Source organism: Oreochromis niloticus, linkage group LG7, assembly GCF_001858045.2.
Source record: "Oreochromis niloticus isolate F11D_XX linkage group LG7, O_niloticus_UMD_NMBU, whole genome shotgun sequence".
Classification (NCBI taxonomy): domain Eukaryota; kingdom Metazoa; phylum Chordata; class Actinopteri; order Cichliformes; family Cichlidae; genus Oreochromis; species Oreochromis niloticus.
In genome coordinates this window covers 12,692,439-12,712,934 of record NC_031972.2, presented here as the reverse complement: position 1 = coordinate 12,712,934, position 20,496 = coordinate 12,692,439, and the positions used below count along the sequence as shown (strand labels likewise).

Here is a 20,496-nt window from a genome sequence, read left to right as displayed (position 1 = left end):
TGTGGCTCAAGAGTTGGGAGTTCGCCTTGTAATCGGAAGGTTGCCGGTTCGAGCCCCGGCTCGGACAGTCTCGGTCGTTGTGTCCTTGGGCAAGACACTTCACCCGTTGCCTACTGGTGGTGGTCAGAGGGCCCGGTGGCGCCAGTGTCCGGCAGCCTCGCCTCTGTCAGTGCGCCCCAGGGTGGCGGTGGCTGTGGCTACAACGTAGCTTGCCATCACCAGTGTGTGAATGTGTGCGTGAATGGGTGAATGACTGGATATGTAAAGCGCTTTGGGGTCCTTAGGGACCATAAAAGCGCTATATAAATACAGGCCATTTACCATTTAAATTAATTGCGCTTTTATAGCGTCGCCAATTCGGGCTTCCATACATCACGTGCTTCGCAATGTTTTCGATCATCTGATTGGCTGCTGCAGTCTCGGCAGTGTTTTTAATCTGTGGAACAAGGAAGTGAAAGTTAGCTGCAGTGCGTCGTTCATTATTGATGTGTGTAATCATTACACTGACACCTCATTGGTTACAATAACTCATGAAAAACTGGTGCTACTTTACTCTTTCTTGGTTAGCTAAACGCGCCCGTACCGACTTCCTGTTTGACTTTGGCGGAAAAAAACTGTCCCATTGAGGTGATAAATGAGAAGATGACTGAAGGTAATGGCAAGGCGGTTTACTGGATCATTGCCTCGACTTTCATAGTAAATTTAGCTCAAACTTTAGCGGCTCGGCAGCCTCACGTCGTGTTTATCCTGGCTGATGACTTCGGCTGGTACGATATCGGCTACCACGGCTCCGAGATCAGGACGCCAAACCTGGACAAGCTGTCGGCCGGAGGAGTCCGCCTGGAGAACTACTATGTGCAGCCTCTGTGCACCCCCTCCAGGAACCAGCTCATGACCGGGAGGTATCAGGTGAGAACACAGACTGGATATAAAGATAGTTTAAATACAGTCGATATTTCTTAATGACCAATAAGCCAACCAGTCCTGATCTGAACTTAATTCTTAATCTCTCTGACACAAATTACCATCATCATTTTAAGAGGTGTTAAGTGAATATGCTCCAAAATCACTGAAATGGGTACAAACGCATACAGGGGAACAAAATAATGACTCTATTCCAATATTTTAGAATCATTATTGTCACTTCATTCGACGAGTTGGAAAATATCACATTAGTTACTTGGTAGGCTTAAAAATAAATAAAAGACGGACATCTATATAGAGTCAGGTAATAAGTATTTGGACAGTGACGCATTTTTTATATTTTATCCACAATTAATAAGAATAAGAATAACTTTATTTATCCTGAGGGAAATTCTTTTGTCATGTACATGCTAAAAGCAGCAGGAGAGACAGAGGAACAGATGAATAAGATATAAGATATACAATATATACAATAAGAATAGTAGTGTACAGTAATATACAGTAGGATAGTGCAAGACATAGTATCGAATAACTCTAACGAAGTAATATATATAACTATATCCTGGTGAATAAATAACTTAACTATCAGTGCAGGCGATTCTAGAAAGTGACAAAGTATTGTGCAATAGAATAAAGGGAGTAGCAGCGTATGATGGGGGGATGAAACAAATATTCAATAAGGTACTCTTTGGTAATATTGCACGGTCTGGAAGGGAACAGAATAACATTGGTAATCGTCTCAGGAAAATCACCTACAGAGTGAGGAAGAGTTAAACAGTCTTATTGCCACCGGTACAAAGGATTTACTGTGGCGGTCAGTTCTGCATTTCGGGGCAATGAGTCTTTTGCTGCGTTTGCGCCGATGGTCCATCATGGGGGCGTGCATGGGGTGACAGGGGTTGTCCATGTTAGAAACAAGCTTTTTTAGCATTCTCCTTTCAGACACCTCCTCCAGGTTCTCAAGTCTGACACCCAGGACAGAACCAGCCTTTTTAATCAGTTTGTTCAGCCTGTTGGCATCAGCTGTCTTCACCCCACTTCCCCAGCACACAGCTGCAAAGAACACTACGCTCTCCAACACCGAGTGATAGAACATGGTCAGCATTTTCCTACCAACATTGAAGGGCCTGAGTCGCCTCAGTAGGAAAAGCCGACTCTGCCCTTTTTTGAAGATAGCATTGGTGTTCTAGGTCCAGTCCAGTTTACAGTCCAAGTGTACCCCCAGGTACCTGTAGTCCTCAACTATCTCCACATCAGCCCCTCTGATGGTGACAGGGTGAGGAGGAGGAGCCTGCTTCCTAAAGTCCATAATCAGTTCCTTTGTCTTTGTGATGTTAAGTTGTAGGTGGTTTAGCTCACACCACTTGACAAAGCTGTCCACCACACTCCTGTACTCCTCCTCCTGTCCATCCCTGATACAGCCCACGATGGCAGAGTCATCCGAGAATTTCTGCAGATGACATGACTGAGACTTGTACCTGAAGTCAGATGTGTAGAGAGTGAAGAGGAAGGGTGATAGGACCGTCCCCTGCGGCGCCCCCGTGCTGCTCAGGATGTTATCTGAGCGGCAGATATTAAGCAAAAATTAAGCATATTTATGCAACATAATGCCATATTAGTGAGGAGAGGAGCAAAAGCTTCAGGAGTGGTCAAATCAACAATTTGCTTTTCTAAAACGACAGAATCCAGTGGCCAAGTTGGCAACACCCAAAGGTCTGAAAAAAAAAAACACACAAAAAAATTACTAGAGTGGAGGACTACAGAATCTCTCCTGCTAAACTGAAGACAGAGAGACCACAACTGATGGTGGCTGCATTAAAGGCATAGCAAATGGTTGATAACAAAGCATCTCAAGGGAGAACATTCATCATGGGAAGCCCCCAGCAGCCTAAGACCTATTGCAGCGCAGCTAACAGAGGAGTTAAAGTCAACTCCTCTGAAGGAAGCTTTTAAGCCTAATCTTAAAGTAGAGAGGCCGTCTGTCTCCTGAATCCTAACTGGGAGGTGGTTCCAAAGAAGGAGGGGCTGAGGGAAAGAGTTCCCATTCTACTTTTAATTATCAAAGAAACCACAAACCAGCAGTCTGAGAGCAAAGAGCTCTATTTGGGTGATATGGTACTATAAGGTGCTTAAGATAAGACGTGGCCTGATTATTCAAGACCTGTATGTGAGCAGAAGGATTTAGAATTGAATTCTGAATTTAACAGGGAGCCAGTAAAAAGAAGCCAATGTGGGAGAAATCTGCTCTTTCTTTCTAGTCCCTGTCAGGACTCTTGCTTCAGCATTTTTGGATTAACTGAAGGCTCTTCATTGAGTTTTTATGACAGCCTGATTATAACGAATTATAATAGTTCACCCAAGAAGTAACAAATTCATGAACTAGTGTCTTCAGCATCACTCTTAGATGGATGTTTTAATTTTAGAGAATATTGTGCAACTTACAGAAAGCAGTCCTACATATTTGTTCAATATGGACATTGGAGGACAAATCCTGATCAAAATCGACTCCAGGATTCCTCACAGTGTTACTGGAGGCCAAGGTAATGCCGTCCAGAGTAAGTATCTGGTTAGATAACATGTCTCTAAGATTTTTAGAGTTTTATCTGCAGCAGGAAATTAGAGGTCATCCAGGTCTTTATGTCTTTAACACATACTGCAGTTTAAGTCATTGTTGTGTCATCTTCATGGATCGATAACAGGATATTTAATGAACAGATGATCGATTCTGTGGACAGAATCGAGATCAGGATATGGGAGCCAGAATTCTGCCTAGGTTGTAGGTCACTCAGTGAAATACAACTCAGTTTACAGATTTAAGTAATGTGGGGGTTTTTTGTTGTTTTTTTTTTTCTGGATTTTTGGTTGATACTGTTTCTCTCCTTTAAATTGAAACTACCATAATAATTAGAAACGTGGGATTTCTTTGTAAGTGAGCAAACTTACAAATTCAGCAGGGGATGAGATAATTATTTCCCCCACTGTAAACTTTAATGCAACCAGATGTGTTTTTTTTTAACTGCAGGAGTCATTCCCTGCTGGCCTTCATAAAGGCTTAAGCTGCACATCCACCCACAGCAAAAGTGGAAAGATCACCAAAGAATTTGCATTCAGTAGCATGAAGAGTCACTGATGGGAGCCATTGTGATTCCAGCTAGCTAGCGAGCTAACACTTTTATGTCCGATGTTAACGTCACATGTTTCGTGCCATTATTTGGTGTTTATGCATGTTAAATTGTCTTTCCTGTAAGGAACAATCCCCATTATTATAACCAACACTTCTAAACAATAGTTAGATTTTTTTTTTTTTCTTCAAATGTGAAATTTGGTTAAGTCAATCACAGAGGACCCTTCCCTGCACGATGAGAACAGTCTTCCTACATCTACTTTGGATTTGTAAACTTTATTTTAATGGAGTCTTTCTAGGGAAGTACGTATTATTATAGATGTTGATGGAAAGGAGAACAACAAGACAAAGTCAGGACATTTATTTTGAAACTTCTGTTTGAGTCATCGCCACCACAAAGGCTGTTGTTTTCCTCTTTTCTGTTTTTAAACAATTTTGTTCCCTTTTTACTAAATTGCAGATTTCTTCTTAACTGTTTGTGTTTGTCTTTAAACTTCAGATCCACACCGGTATGCAGCACCAGATCATCTGGCCCTGCCAGCCGTACTGCGTTCCTTTGGATGAGAAACTGCTGCCTCAGCTCATGAAGGAGGCGGGGTATGCCACACACATGGTCGGCAAGTGGCACCTGGGCATGTACAAGAAGGACTGCCTGCCCACACGCCGTGGCTTTGACACGTACCTTGGTTTGTATAATGTGGAAGAAACACTTCACGGAGCACATTTTGCATGAATGCTACTCAGTAACGGCACAGATTCATGTGTTTATCTTTGTGTAAAATCATGCACATAATAAGTGACGATTGCCTTAGTTACACGTCACCTTCATGATACATTTGAATCTTTTGCATTTGAAGTAAAAATAGAAGATCGTGTATTAAAAGTGAAGTTACCCAAAAGTTAATGCAATGTTTTTGTTCACCCCAATCATTAATGCTGACACCTTAGATGCTAAGGCCACATGCTAAAAACTGAAGATGGCTTAGATGAAGATGTTTGACTTCACTGAAGAGGACACTGTTAAGTGAATAAATCCAGTTCTAAACATGCGGAGGACAAAAACACCGCTTGGACTAGAGCATAGCGCCTTAAGGGAGGACTATTCTTACGAAGGTTTAGCCATCTTGTTTTTTGGGGGTTTTTTGCATAATTTTGTTGACAAATCAACACGATTACATCTGCTGAGGAAACTATTTCCTAACTGCTTGCTGCATTGCTCGCTGTGTGTCATTGCCAAAGTCTGCAATTTCTTCACATGTGAAATAAGCTCCTCAGTAGCTGACCACAACTACAGCATTTTTATTATAGCCTTTGTTTATCCCAGTAAAAGTCAAATTGAGAATTTAAGTCTAGTTTAATTTAAGTTTTTGTTTTTTAAACAGTGACATAAATTAAAAAACTGCAACTACTAAAAAGGCTTCCCTATACTCCTGGTCCAGAGGTCGAACAGTATTATAGACATTTTGCATTATTTTAAAATAATATTATGCATTTAATGATTTTTTAAAGCCTAACAAAACTAGTGTCATTATTTATCTGGCATCTTGATCGTAGTCTCATAGATCACGTCCGTCTGTTCTCAAACTACCCAATATACACACACGTCTGAATGACACGTACTATATAAACTGCCAGTACCAGAATTATCAGTATCTATGTGGCTTTTGGGAATCATTTCTGTCACATTCAGATCTTTACGAATGATAAAAATTCTGTGTCGTAGCCGACCTCAAAACAAACGGCGACATTACGTGTAAATTTTGCTAATAGTGTCTGTAATGGACAGTGAATATGTAGCTTACAGAGAAGAAGAATAAATATGTAATAAATATTTAATGTTTATTTGTTTTTTGCCATCTCACTATATAAAGTGATATAAAGAACATATAAAGAATAACAGGATAAATTACCATACATGACTGTGCTTTCATTGTTTTTAAAGCTAATGTATTGATTATCCGCTGTGTGCCACAGGTTACCTGACAGGTAGTGAGGATTACTTCACTCACTTCCGCTGTTATCAAAGCCCCTCGCTGAACCTGAGCCGCTGTGCGTTGGACCTTAGAGATGGGGAAGAGGTCGCCACAGGATACAAAGGGGTCTATTCCACTGAGCTGCTGAGCCAGAGGGCCATCAGCATCATTGAAAGACACATCTCTCAAAAGGTGACACACAACATCTCATCACACACATTAATTGTGAAACAGCTAGCCTAACTAAATCTTAGATTTAACCTTAGTTACCTTAATCGTAATCTTAGAGTTAACATGTATAGAAGGCTATCAGCTCAGATACCAGCTGATTGGCAGGGTTTGCGGTGGAGTGAGTTACCAAAACTAATGTTACACTTGATTTTTAAATGCTGATTTTTTTTTTTCTTTCTCATCCAAGAATTATCTGTATCGTTTCTTTAAGCTTTTTTAGCTCACCCTCTCATTTGGAGTAATATCACAACAGTTTTTTTTTTTTATTATTATTATTTTTGTTGTTGGGTTTTTTGGGGGGGACATTTAACACCTATAATGACAACAGTGTGAATGTTCTGTCCCCATTTCCCTCTATCTTTCAGCCACTCTTCATGTATGTGGCACTGCAGGCAGTCCATGCACCCCTGCAGGTGCCAGAGCGCTACGTGACTCCCTACAGTTTTATCAAAGACACCAATCGCAGACTTTACGCCGGCATGGTGTCGGCTATGGATGAAGCGGTGGGCAACATCACCATGGCTTTACAAAAAGAGGGACTCTGGAACAATACAGTCCTTGTGTTCTCAACTGGTATGAATTTAATTATTAGTTGTTGTTTTTTTTATTTGTACTAATTAGAGCTCTGTCTCAGTGCCTTCTATCTCTTCATGTAATCCCAAAATTGACTCCATGATGTTGAAATCAGTCTCCACAAGCTGAAAGAGCTCTCAAATGTCCAAGATTTATTTATTTTAAGTTAGCTTGGCTGACAACTGTATTACTCTGGATGCCCACTAGAGGGCGGTGTTTTGTTTTGTTTGTTCAAACGTCACTGCCGCTTGACAGAAATAAGGAAAACTTTTCTTAGCTCATGTCTTCTTGTAGAGCTCTACAGGCACCTCACCGTGAAAAAGACAAAGGAAAAACATCTAATAAACCTTTGATGAAGAACGTAATGTGGCCAAGACGGGCCATAAACCACATCATTTAAACCTGTGCCTGCTCGCAGGTTTCCACACGTGGAACATCTAATGATTTGCATCTGAAGTAGGTAACTACGTTTGAGGGTTATTTTTAGGGGGTTTAGTGTTTTTAAAGGGTAATTAGAAGACAGGAACAATGCTGTGAAAGTAAAGTGTGAGCGTTTTTATGCATGTGGTGGGCTACGGTAGGTGGCCTGTTTCATTGTTCCTTTACACATTTGGCTCCTGTGATTCTGAGGATTGAGCCAACCATATGCTGGGCAGACACTGACTCTGCTGATCTGAAGCAGTGGAAAAACTCAGAGTACTTCCTGCTTCTGTGTAAATGTGGTGCGGCGCTTATGTAATCTGTGATTTGACCAGATAAATGTTTAACTATAACTTACTGAAAGAAGGCTTATCAGTTGTTTGGTTAGTCACATTTCCCACTTTGAATTCACCCAGGTCAAGCTGTTATCACTGACTCACATGGGCTAAGCTTAACAGGACAGAATTGGCAGAATTTGGTTTGGTTGGACTTTGAGTTTCCTTTATGATGACATTTTCTGTAAACTGACAGCCTCACTGGGAATTTACTTTAAGCAAATGAGCAAGGAGGATGAAGGGAACTTTTGGGGGAGCTGGGAAAGACAGAGTTGGCCTGTAGAGAGGCGAAGCAGCTTGAAAAGACATTAAGAAGCAGACGGTCTTTTCCAAAACCGTTCGGGAATCGACACAGACTACTTCCTGGACTTGGATGACACTTTGCCTGTGAAAGGGGAGCCTTGCCAGGATGTGACTGGTCAAGTGTATTTATACTGGATCGCTTATTGGGATGATGACAGTCGAACCGCCTGTGTGTGCACTTGTGTAATGGTTGGATATTTTATAGGTGTATTTGTCAGACAGTGAGACAACATCGGCGTGTTGTTTTAATGTCTCAGCTGATCACTTGTTTTCAGCAATAGCAGCCCTGGGGAGTGCACTGACAGCTGGTTCATTGGTTGTTCAAACTGAAATCCTTCATCACTTGTTGGATGGATTGGCATTGAATTTTTACAGTCATGTTACAGAGTACATGAATCCCTAATGACTTTAATGATGCTTTGACTTTAGCTCAGCACCACATGAAGTTTCCCAATAGCTGCTGATCACTGGACTTTATGCAGTTCTATTAAAAAAACAAAACAAAATTCATAGATTTGCAGTGAAATCTAGAGAAGATTCTTCTTCACATGATTGTATGTCACACATCTGAAATTGACAACAACAAAAAAACCCTGTGTAGCCCCTGTAGCAAATTGGCACGTTAAATTGTGTCAGCTGTGAAACTTTGTAATGTTGTAGCTTATTGATGCTGTCCATTTTCTATAAGGTTAAAGGCTACAGCTGGTGCTACAGTCACAGTTGACCTTACTGGCATACAGTGATCAATGATTCAGCTCACTTTAATTAGGTAACATAAAGTGGAAGGATATCAGCTGACTGGATAAAATTTTATCAGGTGATAGGAGTTTCCTGTTTCTTTTTTGCCTTTAAAAAAGAAAGAAAGAAAGAAAGAAAGAAAGAAAACAACTTCTTTATGCCTCTGCTTAAAGAGTATTTGACTCATCAAAACCTGAGCGCATATCGCTTGGATGGGTTTTCCATCTTTAAAGTCATTTCATGGTGTCTCACATGTCTGCTTGAAATATAAAATGTTTGGCTGATGTACAATCAACATTCAGAAACCAAATTTCCTCAGACTGACAGAGTGACACTGGAACCCAAACATATATGAAATCCAGACTCTGGGAAATTTTGAACATTGTTTCAGTATCTACAAATGAACTTTATACCTTTAATTTTATATTTATTGACTTTATATCCCCTATACACCTTTTGCCCCTGTGGTTGTTTCAGATAATGGAGGTCAAACACTGTCTGGTGGCAGCAACTGGCCACTGCGAGGGAGGAAGTGGTCACTATGGGAAGGAGGAGTCCGAGGAGTTGGATTTGTTGCCAGCCCGTTACTGAAACAGCCGGGCACAGTCAACCGCGAGCTCATCCACATCTCTGACTGGCTACCTACACTTGTTGGCCTGGCAGGAGGAAGCACCACAGGCACGAAGCCGCTGGACGGCTTCGATGTGTGGAACGCGATCAGGTGAGCTGGGCCGTTTTGTACTGTCAAGATCTGTCACAGGACTTGAGGGGGAAGTTGGCTGTAGCCTGGAGGGTTTTTGTGAGTTATACCAGCTCTTAAGTTTGACAGCTAGCCCTCTCTTCGTGCCCCTTTCCGATCCTCCCCCACCCCCGCCCCATGCTCGCACTCTCCAGCTACCTCTGTCTTCTTCTCGTAGGAGCCCCTGCTTCTTCAATAAGCCCTTTGTTGCTGTGGCATTGAGAGCTCAAAGAGAAGGAAATTGCATCAGTCATTCTCACACAGATCTGTAGTCCGTCCATCCCTCTGTTCTGCCCCCCCAACAGCTCCACTTCAGGCTAAAAATTATGCCGTCCTCCTGTTAGATCAGCTAATTTGTTTTGCTGCAAATCCTTTTATGTCAGTACATGCCTGAGATGATGCAATTCTGTTAAACGTAATATATTCAATTACATGTCTGGATGACCTCTTGTGTTTTGGAGAACTTTGCAAAGAAGCTAAAGTCACACGGAGCAGCTTGCAGACCACAGATGTACTTTCCATGTGAGGCGAGCTGTCACTGTGTCCCATTTGACTGACACATTATATTTGTAAACTAAATGCGGACACAGTGAAAGAGGTGAAATTGAGGGCTACAGCAGAACCCCGGCAGAAAATCGAGGCTTAGCCAGGACCGCAAACTACTACTCGCAGCCTCCACTTGACTCGATTGGCCGTTGCGTGTCAGCTGACCACCGGCTGCTGGCATGGCCGTGTGAGCAGCACTACAGGGCACAAAACGCTGCTTTCATTGTGTTTTAATTGGACGTCCCAGTTGCAGAAAACAGCAGCCCCGACAGCACGGCCTGGGAAACGTAAACCAAACGAAGGCCCAGAACAGAGAAGCACCCAGTGAGAGAGTGAGAGTTATTTCAGTTGTGTTATCAGTCAGTGTGGTCAGAGAAAGTGGTGCGTTTTCTCTGTGGTGGAGTGCGGTCAGCACATATGACCGCCTGGTGAGCAACAGCCAGCTGCTTCAGATTTCCAGATCCCGGTGGGTTTCACAGCACATGAGTCAGACAGCGTGGCGTGTTGGTTGTGTGTTCTCTTATTGAAGTGCAACACTGCTTTTATCTTACAGCAAAGGGTTTGCCTCACCCAGACTGGAGCTACTGCACAACATCGACCCTCTGTATTATGACACTGCTCCATGTAAGTTCACATTTCTTTTTTTCCACTTTAACGTTACTGGAAATCTTTTTTTCAGTATGTCTTATAATTTTCTCAATTAATGCAAACTGCTGATTTCACAGAATGTCCATTGTTAAAGTCAATTGTGCCTTTCCCTAAAGGTAGAGTAAGTAATTTTTTTAGGTTATTTAATAGAAAAATAGAAGATTATGCTGGAAATATGGATTGATTAGTGTGTAATAATGTCTTCAACAAGCTGATGCATTGTCATAAACTTAGAATGAATCCATTACAAATACATAAGAGTGGGCGCTGCTTTGGGGAAGCTGCTAAACAGCTACATATGTATGTCAGATGTCATAAATATCGGATAGCCCTGATATGATCAACTTGGAAACACTGTTTCGACTGTGAGCACAGAAGCTCCACCTACATGTTGTTTATTAAAGCTTTTGTTTATGAGCGTGCAGCTAATCACAATAGTGTTGGTTTAAAGGACTGGTGGGATGACCCCACTGGTGGGGAATGACCACAGAAGAAAATCTTGATTGAAGCTAAATTGAATGCATGTGATTCATTTAAAAAATAAAAAGTATAAACTGACCATCACTGTTTATTCAGTTCGGTGTCTCCAGGTAGGTGGAGTCTATCCCAGTTGTCATAGCGTGAGAGGCAGGGTACACCCTGGACTGGTCGCCAGTCCATCAGAGGGCTAACACATCGTATAATCATGTCTTTGGGCCCTGAGACAGGCAAGCCCCACAGAGAAAAGTCCCAGCTGACCAGTGGATGTGATTATTTTGAGCTCTTAATTATTCAAAACTATTTTGGTAGAGCTGCCGAAAAAAGATACAGATCTAGAAATGAGCTTCCAAAGAACCATGTAACTCTTTATAATACAATAATTACGTTAAGTTATTTTCTTTTCTGCACAGTGCAGATAATTAAAACTTAATGCAGATTAATTAGATTCACTTGCATTAAAAAACAGTAATTAAGAGAAGTGATTGGCCCTGTGACAAACTGGTGACAGATCTGGGGCGTACCCAACCTCTTGGCCTATAACTGCTAGAGTATAGGTTGCTCCCCAGCGACCCTGAATTGAATAAGCAGTAAAGAACGTAGATGGATGGCTGACCTGGTATTGCAATAAATGTGACAGGTAATCATGATATGGATTTTAGCTGATCTTAAGCGGTGCTGCTGTAAATCAGTCTGCTCGTCCTGTGCAGGGTCATGGGTATCTGGAGTATACTGACATTGGGTCAAAGGTGGACTGCAGGCTGAGAGCAGGTCATCTGTTTATCACACACTGCAGGCAGTTTAGTGTCACAACTAAGCCTAACCTGCATGCTTGTGTACTGAGGGATGAAACTCACACAGGCAAGCTTAAACACTCTTAGTCATAATTCACATGCCACTGAAGGCTTAAGATGATGAAAACCTCATGCACTGACCTCCTCCTCCTCCTCCTCCTCCTCTCTGTGCTTGCAGTGTAGCATATGTTCTCCTTTTCTTACTAACAGTGTAATTCTACTGTGTTTTCTCATCAAGCCTGTATGAAAGGATCATTGTTTGAGCTTAGACCTTAGAATAGAGTCTTATATAACATTTGAATAAACCAAAAAGAGTGTTTGAAATTGTTGTTCGGTTTGTTGTGAGTGTTTTGGAATCTTAGTTAAAATTAGCTGAATCCAGAGAATTTGATCAGTTTTTTTGTATATAACAAGATATTTTGTTTTCTTCTGAGGAATGCTGATAACACGGAGGTGAAACTCTAATCATTCACTGTTGACACTGTAATCAGTCGCCAGGGAGGAAATCTGAGAAAGCTGATGTTAGAGGGCAGGGCGGGTGTTCGCTCTTTAACCTCTGATTGTATGGAGGTTTTACAGGAAATCTGCTATGGGACTGCTTTTTTTTTTTTTTGGACTCATCCTTATCTAAACCACTTAATATTTAGTGGACCAAACCACTTCCATCTCTGGGGAGGTAGCAGGGCAGTTGTCTGGGGCCATGCTTTCTGACTTTTGGGGCGGATACTACACCTCAGTTACACATTTAAAAATAGTGGAGGTCCAAGGGGACTGAAATGGTAAAAAAAAAAATCCTGCTTATATAGCACCTTTTTAACCTTGGTGGTTTTTCCAAAGTGTTCTAAAGTGTTTCTCCTACAGCATTTTTTTTAAAGCAGCAGAGTCTTACAAGCTGCCGTCCTGCCATAGGGAGCAACTTTGGGTTTAGTTTCTTGCCCAAGGACACGCAGACGTGTGGAGGAACTGCAACGTGAGCCACTAACCTTGCTATTAGTGGACAGCACACTCTACCAACTCAGCTTTGGTTGTTCTCTATTTCTTTTATTGCAAACTTTTTTTAGGACTAAAATGCTTCACAGATGTACCACACAGATATTAACATGTTGATCAAACATAAATGAAAAGCAGTTACTCTTTTATATGTGAAACAAACAGTAGTCTTATGCGTTAGGGGCTTTTCAAAATATTATCTGGATTTCTCCAAACAGCAGTCCTTTAGAGTTTGTACAAGTCGAGCTCCTTCCTGAGTCCGTATTCAACAATGGACGGCAGCCTGCTTTAATATGAGATTTTCAGTGTTTGACGTCAATCCATATTTCAAGTGAGCTAAGCACTGCACAGATCTGGGTTTAATTTCAGGTTTAAGGGCAACTTTTGGTGTTCACTGGTGGGGGATCATGTTCACATATATACATTAGTGACTCTCTAGTGGGTGAGTTGGACCAGGCCTCAATGCTCACCAGTGAGTCCCTGTTTGTTTCATTCTCTGTCAAGATGATCCAAGTGCGGCAATAATGTTGAGTTGCGGGCCCCGGGGAGGCCAATCCATGACTGGTGTGTGTGAGTGCGTGTGTGTTTCCAGGTATGCTTTCACTGCATTGCCAGTATATCTGCTATCAGTGTCACGCTGAAAAGAAGCCATTGTGAATCAGGTACTTTTGAGATGGTATTGCACGGTGGATCAAAATCTGACGGTACTTTCCTGCGTTTGCAAGTCCTTCATTTTTCTTCCTAAACACCACTGAATGAAATGCAGCCCTTCAACCATGTGTTACAGATGACTGTATAAACTCACTGGCCTCTACTGTCGACGTCTACTGACTGAAATTAGGATTCATGATCCCGTAAGACCCGTTGGCACTGATTTTCAGTCCAGTTCTTGCCTATTTGGCATCCCCAGCCTTCTCTCCCTGCTTGCCTTCCTTAAGAATCACTTTTTGACAACCATCTTTCCATTGAGACCATCTCTGATAAGGCTTCAGTGAACAGTAGAAAGGTGAATTGAAGAGACAGATGCTTTGCTCTGGTCCTGTGTGAGGTCTCTGTATGGTTTTGTTTTTTGTTTTTGTTTTTTGTAAATTCTTATTTCTTAAAACTGTGTACAGCAGATGAACAATATCTGAAAGTCATTTCCATAAAGCCTAATTCTTATAATTTTTTCCTACTTGTCTTTTCTTCAAATTGCTTTTTTTTTTTAAAGGAATACCATGCCAAGGTTTGGCAGGTTTTTGTCAGTTAATGCCTGTCAAACCGTTTTGTCTTTGGCATTTTTCTTAGATTCATCTTAGGGGTGAAAGCAAACTGTGTTTTTGTGACAGGCTGACAGTAACAGTGCCGAAAGAGCCAATTAAAAATTGGTTCTTTGCTAAGTTATCTGTTGCATGTACATACAACACTGATGTCTTTTTCATCCTTGACTGATAGGTCAGTGTTAAGTGGCTTAACGAAGAAACAAAAAGGATTCTTCCTAAAATGGCAATGTGCAGGATTAGACTGAAAATGAGTTAAAAAACAGACAATGTCCTAAGAAAACTTTGAAAGACCTTCTGAAAGTTTGGAGAACTTTTGCTCAAGATAACTATCAAGGACCAAATTAGGTCCTTGGAAGAAAAATATAAAGAAATAAAGGATGGCCCAGGACTTTTACACAGTACTGTATGTTCTGTCTTTAATGATGTGTAGCAGACATCAAAAACGAGGAAGAAAACAAAACAATATTAGCATCCATCAGCAGTCCTTTAGGGCAGCCGCGGGCTCAGATTAACTGGTTGCTGATCTCTTTGGTGGGCTGTTTATTGCTGAGCAGGGAGTGTACTTTGAGTTTATCAGGGCCTCTTGTACTGAACTAGAGTGACAAAACTTTAAAGTTGCTGATTGTCAAACCAAAACAAGGAGCTTAAAGACACAAAAACAATCACTGAAAATTTTTATATGAAAGCTGTAATATTTGGTTGTACCAAGCTGAGAGGAAGAAAACCCAATACAAATATTAATAAATGAAGCTTTAACTTATTAAAATCCCTCATTCACGAGCCTGTTTAAACGACTAATTCCAGAAAATCCAAACAGTGATTTTATTGTCTGTTTTGAAACGGGGCTGTTTGTAGAGCTTCAGCCAGTGTTGCTCAAATTACCCTCAAAGTTTACTGGTGGTCATTAACATTTAAATCATTGGCTTGATAAGGGAAGCACTGCTTTACAAGCTTTCAACCTCATGTTTTATGTTTGAAAGTTTATTGTCGGCCACCACTTTGACACCCACCCTCCCTTCCAGGCTGAAATTCTTCTCTTTTTCCCCCCTCTTCTTCTTTCCTATTATAACCCAGCCTCTCTTTGAGACCTCCCTCTCCTCTCCTTTCCTTTCTCCTTCTCCTCTTCTCTCCTTTTCCTTCTCCTCTTCATGCTTTTTTTTGGGTGTTTTCTGTTTAGCTGATGAAAAGACTTTTTTTTTTCCTTTCTTTTTTTCTCTCCTTTCAAGTCTCTTTTTCAAAATCTACTTTGCTGTCGCTTTGTGAGTAAAAGGATTGTGGCTAAATGGGTCACAGAGGGGTCCCTGAACTTCTCACTTGTTGAGAGAACGATTCCTGGACTTGACCCAAGCCTTAAATCACCCCCAAATTTCCCTTCCGCACTCCTCAGCTCTCCCTCTAGAAACTTCTCTTGCTCACTCAGGGTCTCTTCCCACTGTTCCTCCCTCCCTTCCTCCTGTGTGTGTGTCATCCTGCTGTGGACCCAGATGAGTGCAGCTTCCTTTGTCCTGCAAAGAATGAATGTAAGAAATGAACATGTGTACAATGCGGGCAATCTGTTGGGGTTTAAGGTCCAGTCCCTTTTTAAGAGTGAAAGAAGAAGCTCGAGCACGGCATAATTAATCAAGCCTGTCAATCATTAATCACCTCCTTACATAACTGTGTTCACACCTGAATCTGAATACCCCGTTCTTACACAACCATGTGAGCGATGCAAATCTGAGATGAGCTCAGCGTTAGAGCAGCTTAGCTCTGCATTTGGAAGAGTTTGAGATACCCGCACGTCATTCGCACAACGATCAGCGAAGAATTCATTGTCGAAGGTTTTATCATGTGGTCGCAAAAACGCTGAGATCGGAAATGTTTTAATTCCCTCACTCATGTTGCTGCGGCGGAATCGGCTCTATTAAACAAGCCCCGATGGGGAACTTCGGCTTTGTGTGGGTGCGGATTTCTCTTTATGTGAAGAATGTTGAGGACATGCTTGTTTTTGACAGCCTTAGGAGGCTGAAATGACTTGCAAATCTGTCTAACCAGGACCATATTGTTGGGGTCAACCACGTTTTGAACCTGAGAATACTCTCAAGGCCAGATCTCCTGTGTTTGAAGGTGCGGACATGTGTACTCGCTTCTGGGAGACATTTTCCGTAAGGGTTAGAAATACTTTATGGCGGGAAGCTGCAGATATTTCTACACCATCAAAAAGGAGATCAGTTATTTACTTTTGCCCTATGAAACTGATAAAAGTGTGCTCATTGGTAACTGTGACCCTTGTTTCTGTGCCATCTTTGTGTCTGCACAGTTGCACTAACGGCACATTATTCATTGTGCTTGGCAAACGTGGAAGACTGGTGCTGAGTCGACCACATTACCACCGTATCTGTCAAATTCCTCCAAGCCCAAAGTTCTGTGTGTTTGCAGAAATTTATACATTAAAAAAACCCAACTTTTGTTCTTAAACATGAGTGATTTTCATGGGGTTTGTTTATTTAAACTGTTTTATTTCACTGCAGATTTTGCAGCACAAAAGAGTCTGTTATTACTACATTTATTTTCACACCCTTCACCTGATACCGACTGTGATTGTCAAGTATGCTGGTGCCAGTCGACCTTCTCATTTGGTTTCCAAAGATATCCACAGAAGGCGCTTTGTATCCAGTGGTGGACTAATATCATCTTAATCAGCGAACTGCAGTTTTTAAGCTGGATGGTTTCCTTGAATCAGCTCTGTCCTCTGTCCTCCTCTGTCTACAGGTCCTGGCAGGCAGCACAAGTTAACTTTGGCTCAGGTGGTCAGCAGAGATATGTGGGCCAACTCCAGCTTCAATGTGTCCATTCACGCTGCCATTCGATCTTCAAAGTGGAAGCTGCTGACTGGGTACCCAGGTCAGTATCTTCTGTCACTTGTAATGTCATATTTAGTCTAAGTGGGGAAGTAGAATATGAAACACTGTAATGCACGGGAAAACATTTATTTCTTATCTTTAAAAAAAAAACTTAATACAGTCAAACACTCCATCCCAAGTAAAAGTCCAACGTTATAAAGTAGCAATACATGAAGTAAAGCTGGTAGTAGCAAATATTTGAATATATCTTATGTAAAACGCTAACGTTGTTGTCAGAGCTGACAGCATGTGCTCATTGTGCAGGAGGAAAATAGTTCTCTCTTTCTTCACTTTTGAGACCCAGAGGCCATCTTTTAACTTCAGTCTGTGGTCTGGTCAATGAGCCAAAGTGCCATTAGCTGTGGCCCTGCCCACTGGGTACCACTTGGCCCTGGGACATTACATTGTGATCACACTGTGAAATATTATATTATATCATATCATATTATATTATATTATATTATATGGTCAGAGGGCCCGGTGGCGCCAGTGTCCGGCAGCCTCGCCTCTGTCAGTGCGCCCCAGGGTGGCTGTGGCTACAACGTAGCTTGCCATTACCAGTGTGTGAATGTGTGTGTGAATGGGTGAATGACTGGATATGTAGAGCGCTTTGGGGTCCTTAGGGACTAGTAAAGCGCTATATAAATACAGGCCATTTACCATTTACCATATTATATTATATCATATTATATTATATTATTTTTGGGGGTAAAAATGCCTTCTGGGTCATGGAGGATTTTTTTTAGTTTTTATAATTGTTCTAATACCAATACTAAGTGATCGATCTAACAAGTAAGAAGCAAGTTGCCTTATGGCTCAGTCACACTAGAGTACAAATATGGCAGCCTCGTTGCCACTAGGAAAAGCAGTGGTTGCCTGGTCATTTTTGTTTAATTATTTATTTGTTTATTTACTTTTTGCTGTCTGATCTTAAGTGGACCGGACCAGTCAAACTCCCCTTTCTGTCAGTAAAGAAGTTTAACTACACATTTAATTCCTGAGATATTCTAATATAAGAAAAGTGCAATTTTAGCAGTGTCTCAGTTTTTGCACATGATAAAAATCATCTATAATAAGTAGGGCAGGAAAAAAAGAACAAACAAGCTGAACAGAAAATGGAGATGTTTTTCTTTTTCCTTCTTAACACTACTGCTTATGTCCTTTTTGTTATTTCCCCCCCAGGATGTGACGTTTGGTTCCCCCGGCCTGATGACAGCACCTCCGACTCAAGCTCCTCTGAGGTGGATCATCTGAAGCCTGTCATGCTGTTTAACATTGAAAAAGATCCAGAAGAGAGAAATGAGGTGTCGGCTAAGTTCCCCAAGGTAGTCGAGCATCTCCTCTGTAGACTAGAGCACCACCAAAAAAGTGCTCAGCCCATAAACTTTCCTGACGATGACCCTAGATGTGACCCAGGCCCCACTGGAGCCTGGGGGCCCTGGGCTTAGGCGGATATTACTGATATTGTAGCATTTTGTTTACTGTGAATCACAACAGCAGGAATTTTCCTTTGTGTGGAAAGGTGAAGTTTTACAACAATTTTTGTTTGTTTGTTTTTAAAAGAGAATAACAGCCAATACCAAAGAATTCAGAAAGTCAGTAACGGCAGCATCTGTCAAAACTGATTTACTCTGCCTTAAATAAATCTGATTACAGCTGATTAGTTTAAATGAATCAACACCCCTAATTGTCACCTAGAAGCAAAGGCTGAGGAGGGTGGATGGCAGCAATCTTTCACTCCAGCTTATTAATCAACCAAAGATCCAGACAGTTTTAATTCATTTGGAAGCCTAATGTTTAGTCCCCAATGTTTAACTCAAAAAACAGTTTTATGTGTTGTTATCTATTGTCCACCTGGGCCTTACTCAGAGCTTCTATCTGATCGCTCAGACTTTTTTACCTTAGGCTGTATCAGGTTGGGGCTGGATCAAGTGACCCTGAATCCTCTCTTAGTTACTCTGCAATAGGTCTAGGCTGCTGGGGCCCTGATGGACTGTTTCTTTTTCACTCACCATGTGTTTATAAATCATTAGTTATTATTAATCTCTGTCTATCTTCACCAGGGAATCTTCGTCAGATCACGACCGGTTGAGGTATATAGTGCATAGTGTTACCTCCGAGGGGAGGTACACTATATATTTGCATGTCTAGAATCTGAGCAGGAGAAACGAATTTCTTTCATATACACATCCTCTTTGACCTTTGACCCCTAGGTGTTTGACCTTCCATTGAAAGCAGCATACAGACTAGAGCAGGAAATGCTTCCTGCTGAGAGTAGGCGGCCCTGTCCGAATGTGGGCCGCGACCCTTAACCTGCCCTGAATGTTGATTGACAGCTGAGCAAAACAAACAAACAATACTGCTGCTACAGAAAAACAGAGCCGTAGACCTGTTTGTCATTAAGGAGTCAATGACGCTCCTGTTTTGTTTACCACAATTCCCAGACTTGTCACCATAGAAACCAAAGCTGCAATGCTGTTTGCTCTCAGCTCCTTGCTCCATGTGACATTTAACATATATCTTGCACTGTTACCACTCAAATCTGTCCTTTAAATGTGAAGGTGGTACCAGGATATGCCAATACTTTTATGCAAAGTTGTGAGGGTTTGAACTTGTGTTTCAGTTTAAATGGTGCATGGTTTGAAATGCACTTTTTTTTTTTTATGCTAAAAGCACATCAGTGGATTGATTTTTGTTTTGTAATTTAACATAAGGAAATGGATACCTTGGCTTCCTTAATTTATAATTATTAATTTTCCGTAAATACCAGCACCACAAAAAGTCTTTATGAAGTATATTATCTTTATTAACATGTTTCCAAATCCTGGTCGGTGCGCCTAAATATGTGACATCACTTTTTTCCTTCCAAGCCCCACCCACTTCATGTAAGTAAAAAGTACTTGGAATAAAAGAATATGGTATTTTATGATGAATGTTTCACTGTTGCACAGTATAAAGCTGATTGAGAGTAAAGTATATTTTAAATCACTGTAAATCTCTTTTCTGTTTTAACACACTCAGTTTACTTGAATATCTTCTCTTTAAAGCACACAACTGATCATAATTCAAAAGCGTTACATTGACTTTCTCAGCGTCTTCACTTGTCTGTGGTCCAAAGTAAGTCCTACTTACTTAAACTGAATTTTGATGCTTAATTGATGAGTGGCCTTTGAGATTTTTTTAGGGCAAATTTCACTAAATTATTTATTAAATAACAGGCAGCCCAGATGGCATGCCCATGGCCCGTGTCTACTGCCAATTTCTTACTTAAATTTTTAAAACCTACTCTACATTTTTGTTTTCTAAGTTATTTATTTAGTGTCTAATTCTGTCAAAGTAATCATGGTACCACATGCTAAAGTAAAATGCCATTTTCTGCCAAAGTGGCAGTTAAATGGAGTTCAAACTGGGATTTTGGTAATAGTGAATGCCATAGCACCACATGATTATTTTATGTTTCTGAGAAAGTGCTTCTTACTTTGCTGAGGCTGTCACTTTGTCAGTTTACTCTACAATCAAAACTCTGCGTTTCAGTAT

At 41.2% G+C, this 20,496-nt stretch overlaps 1 protein-coding gene across 1 annotated transcript; it reads left to right on the top strand.

Moving 5' to 3' along the window:
* Positions 1-414: 414 nt before the first annotated feature.
* arsb (arylsulfatase B) lies at positions 415-19,948 on the top strand. The gene is made up of 10 exons (XM_005459708.4): positions 415-909; positions 4,548-4,734; positions 6,023-6,213; positions 6,618-6,825; positions 9,099-9,342; positions 10,460-10,530; positions 16,829-16,960; positions 18,142-18,284; positions 19,023-19,052; positions 19,173-19,948. The coding sequence occupies exons 1-10, from the start codon at positions 643-645 to the stop codon at positions 19,269-19,271; spliced, it is 1,572 nt and encodes a 523-aa protein (XP_005459765.1). The 5' UTR covers positions 415-642; the 3' UTR covers positions 19,272-19,948.
* Positions 19,949-20,496: the final 548 nt, after the last annotated feature.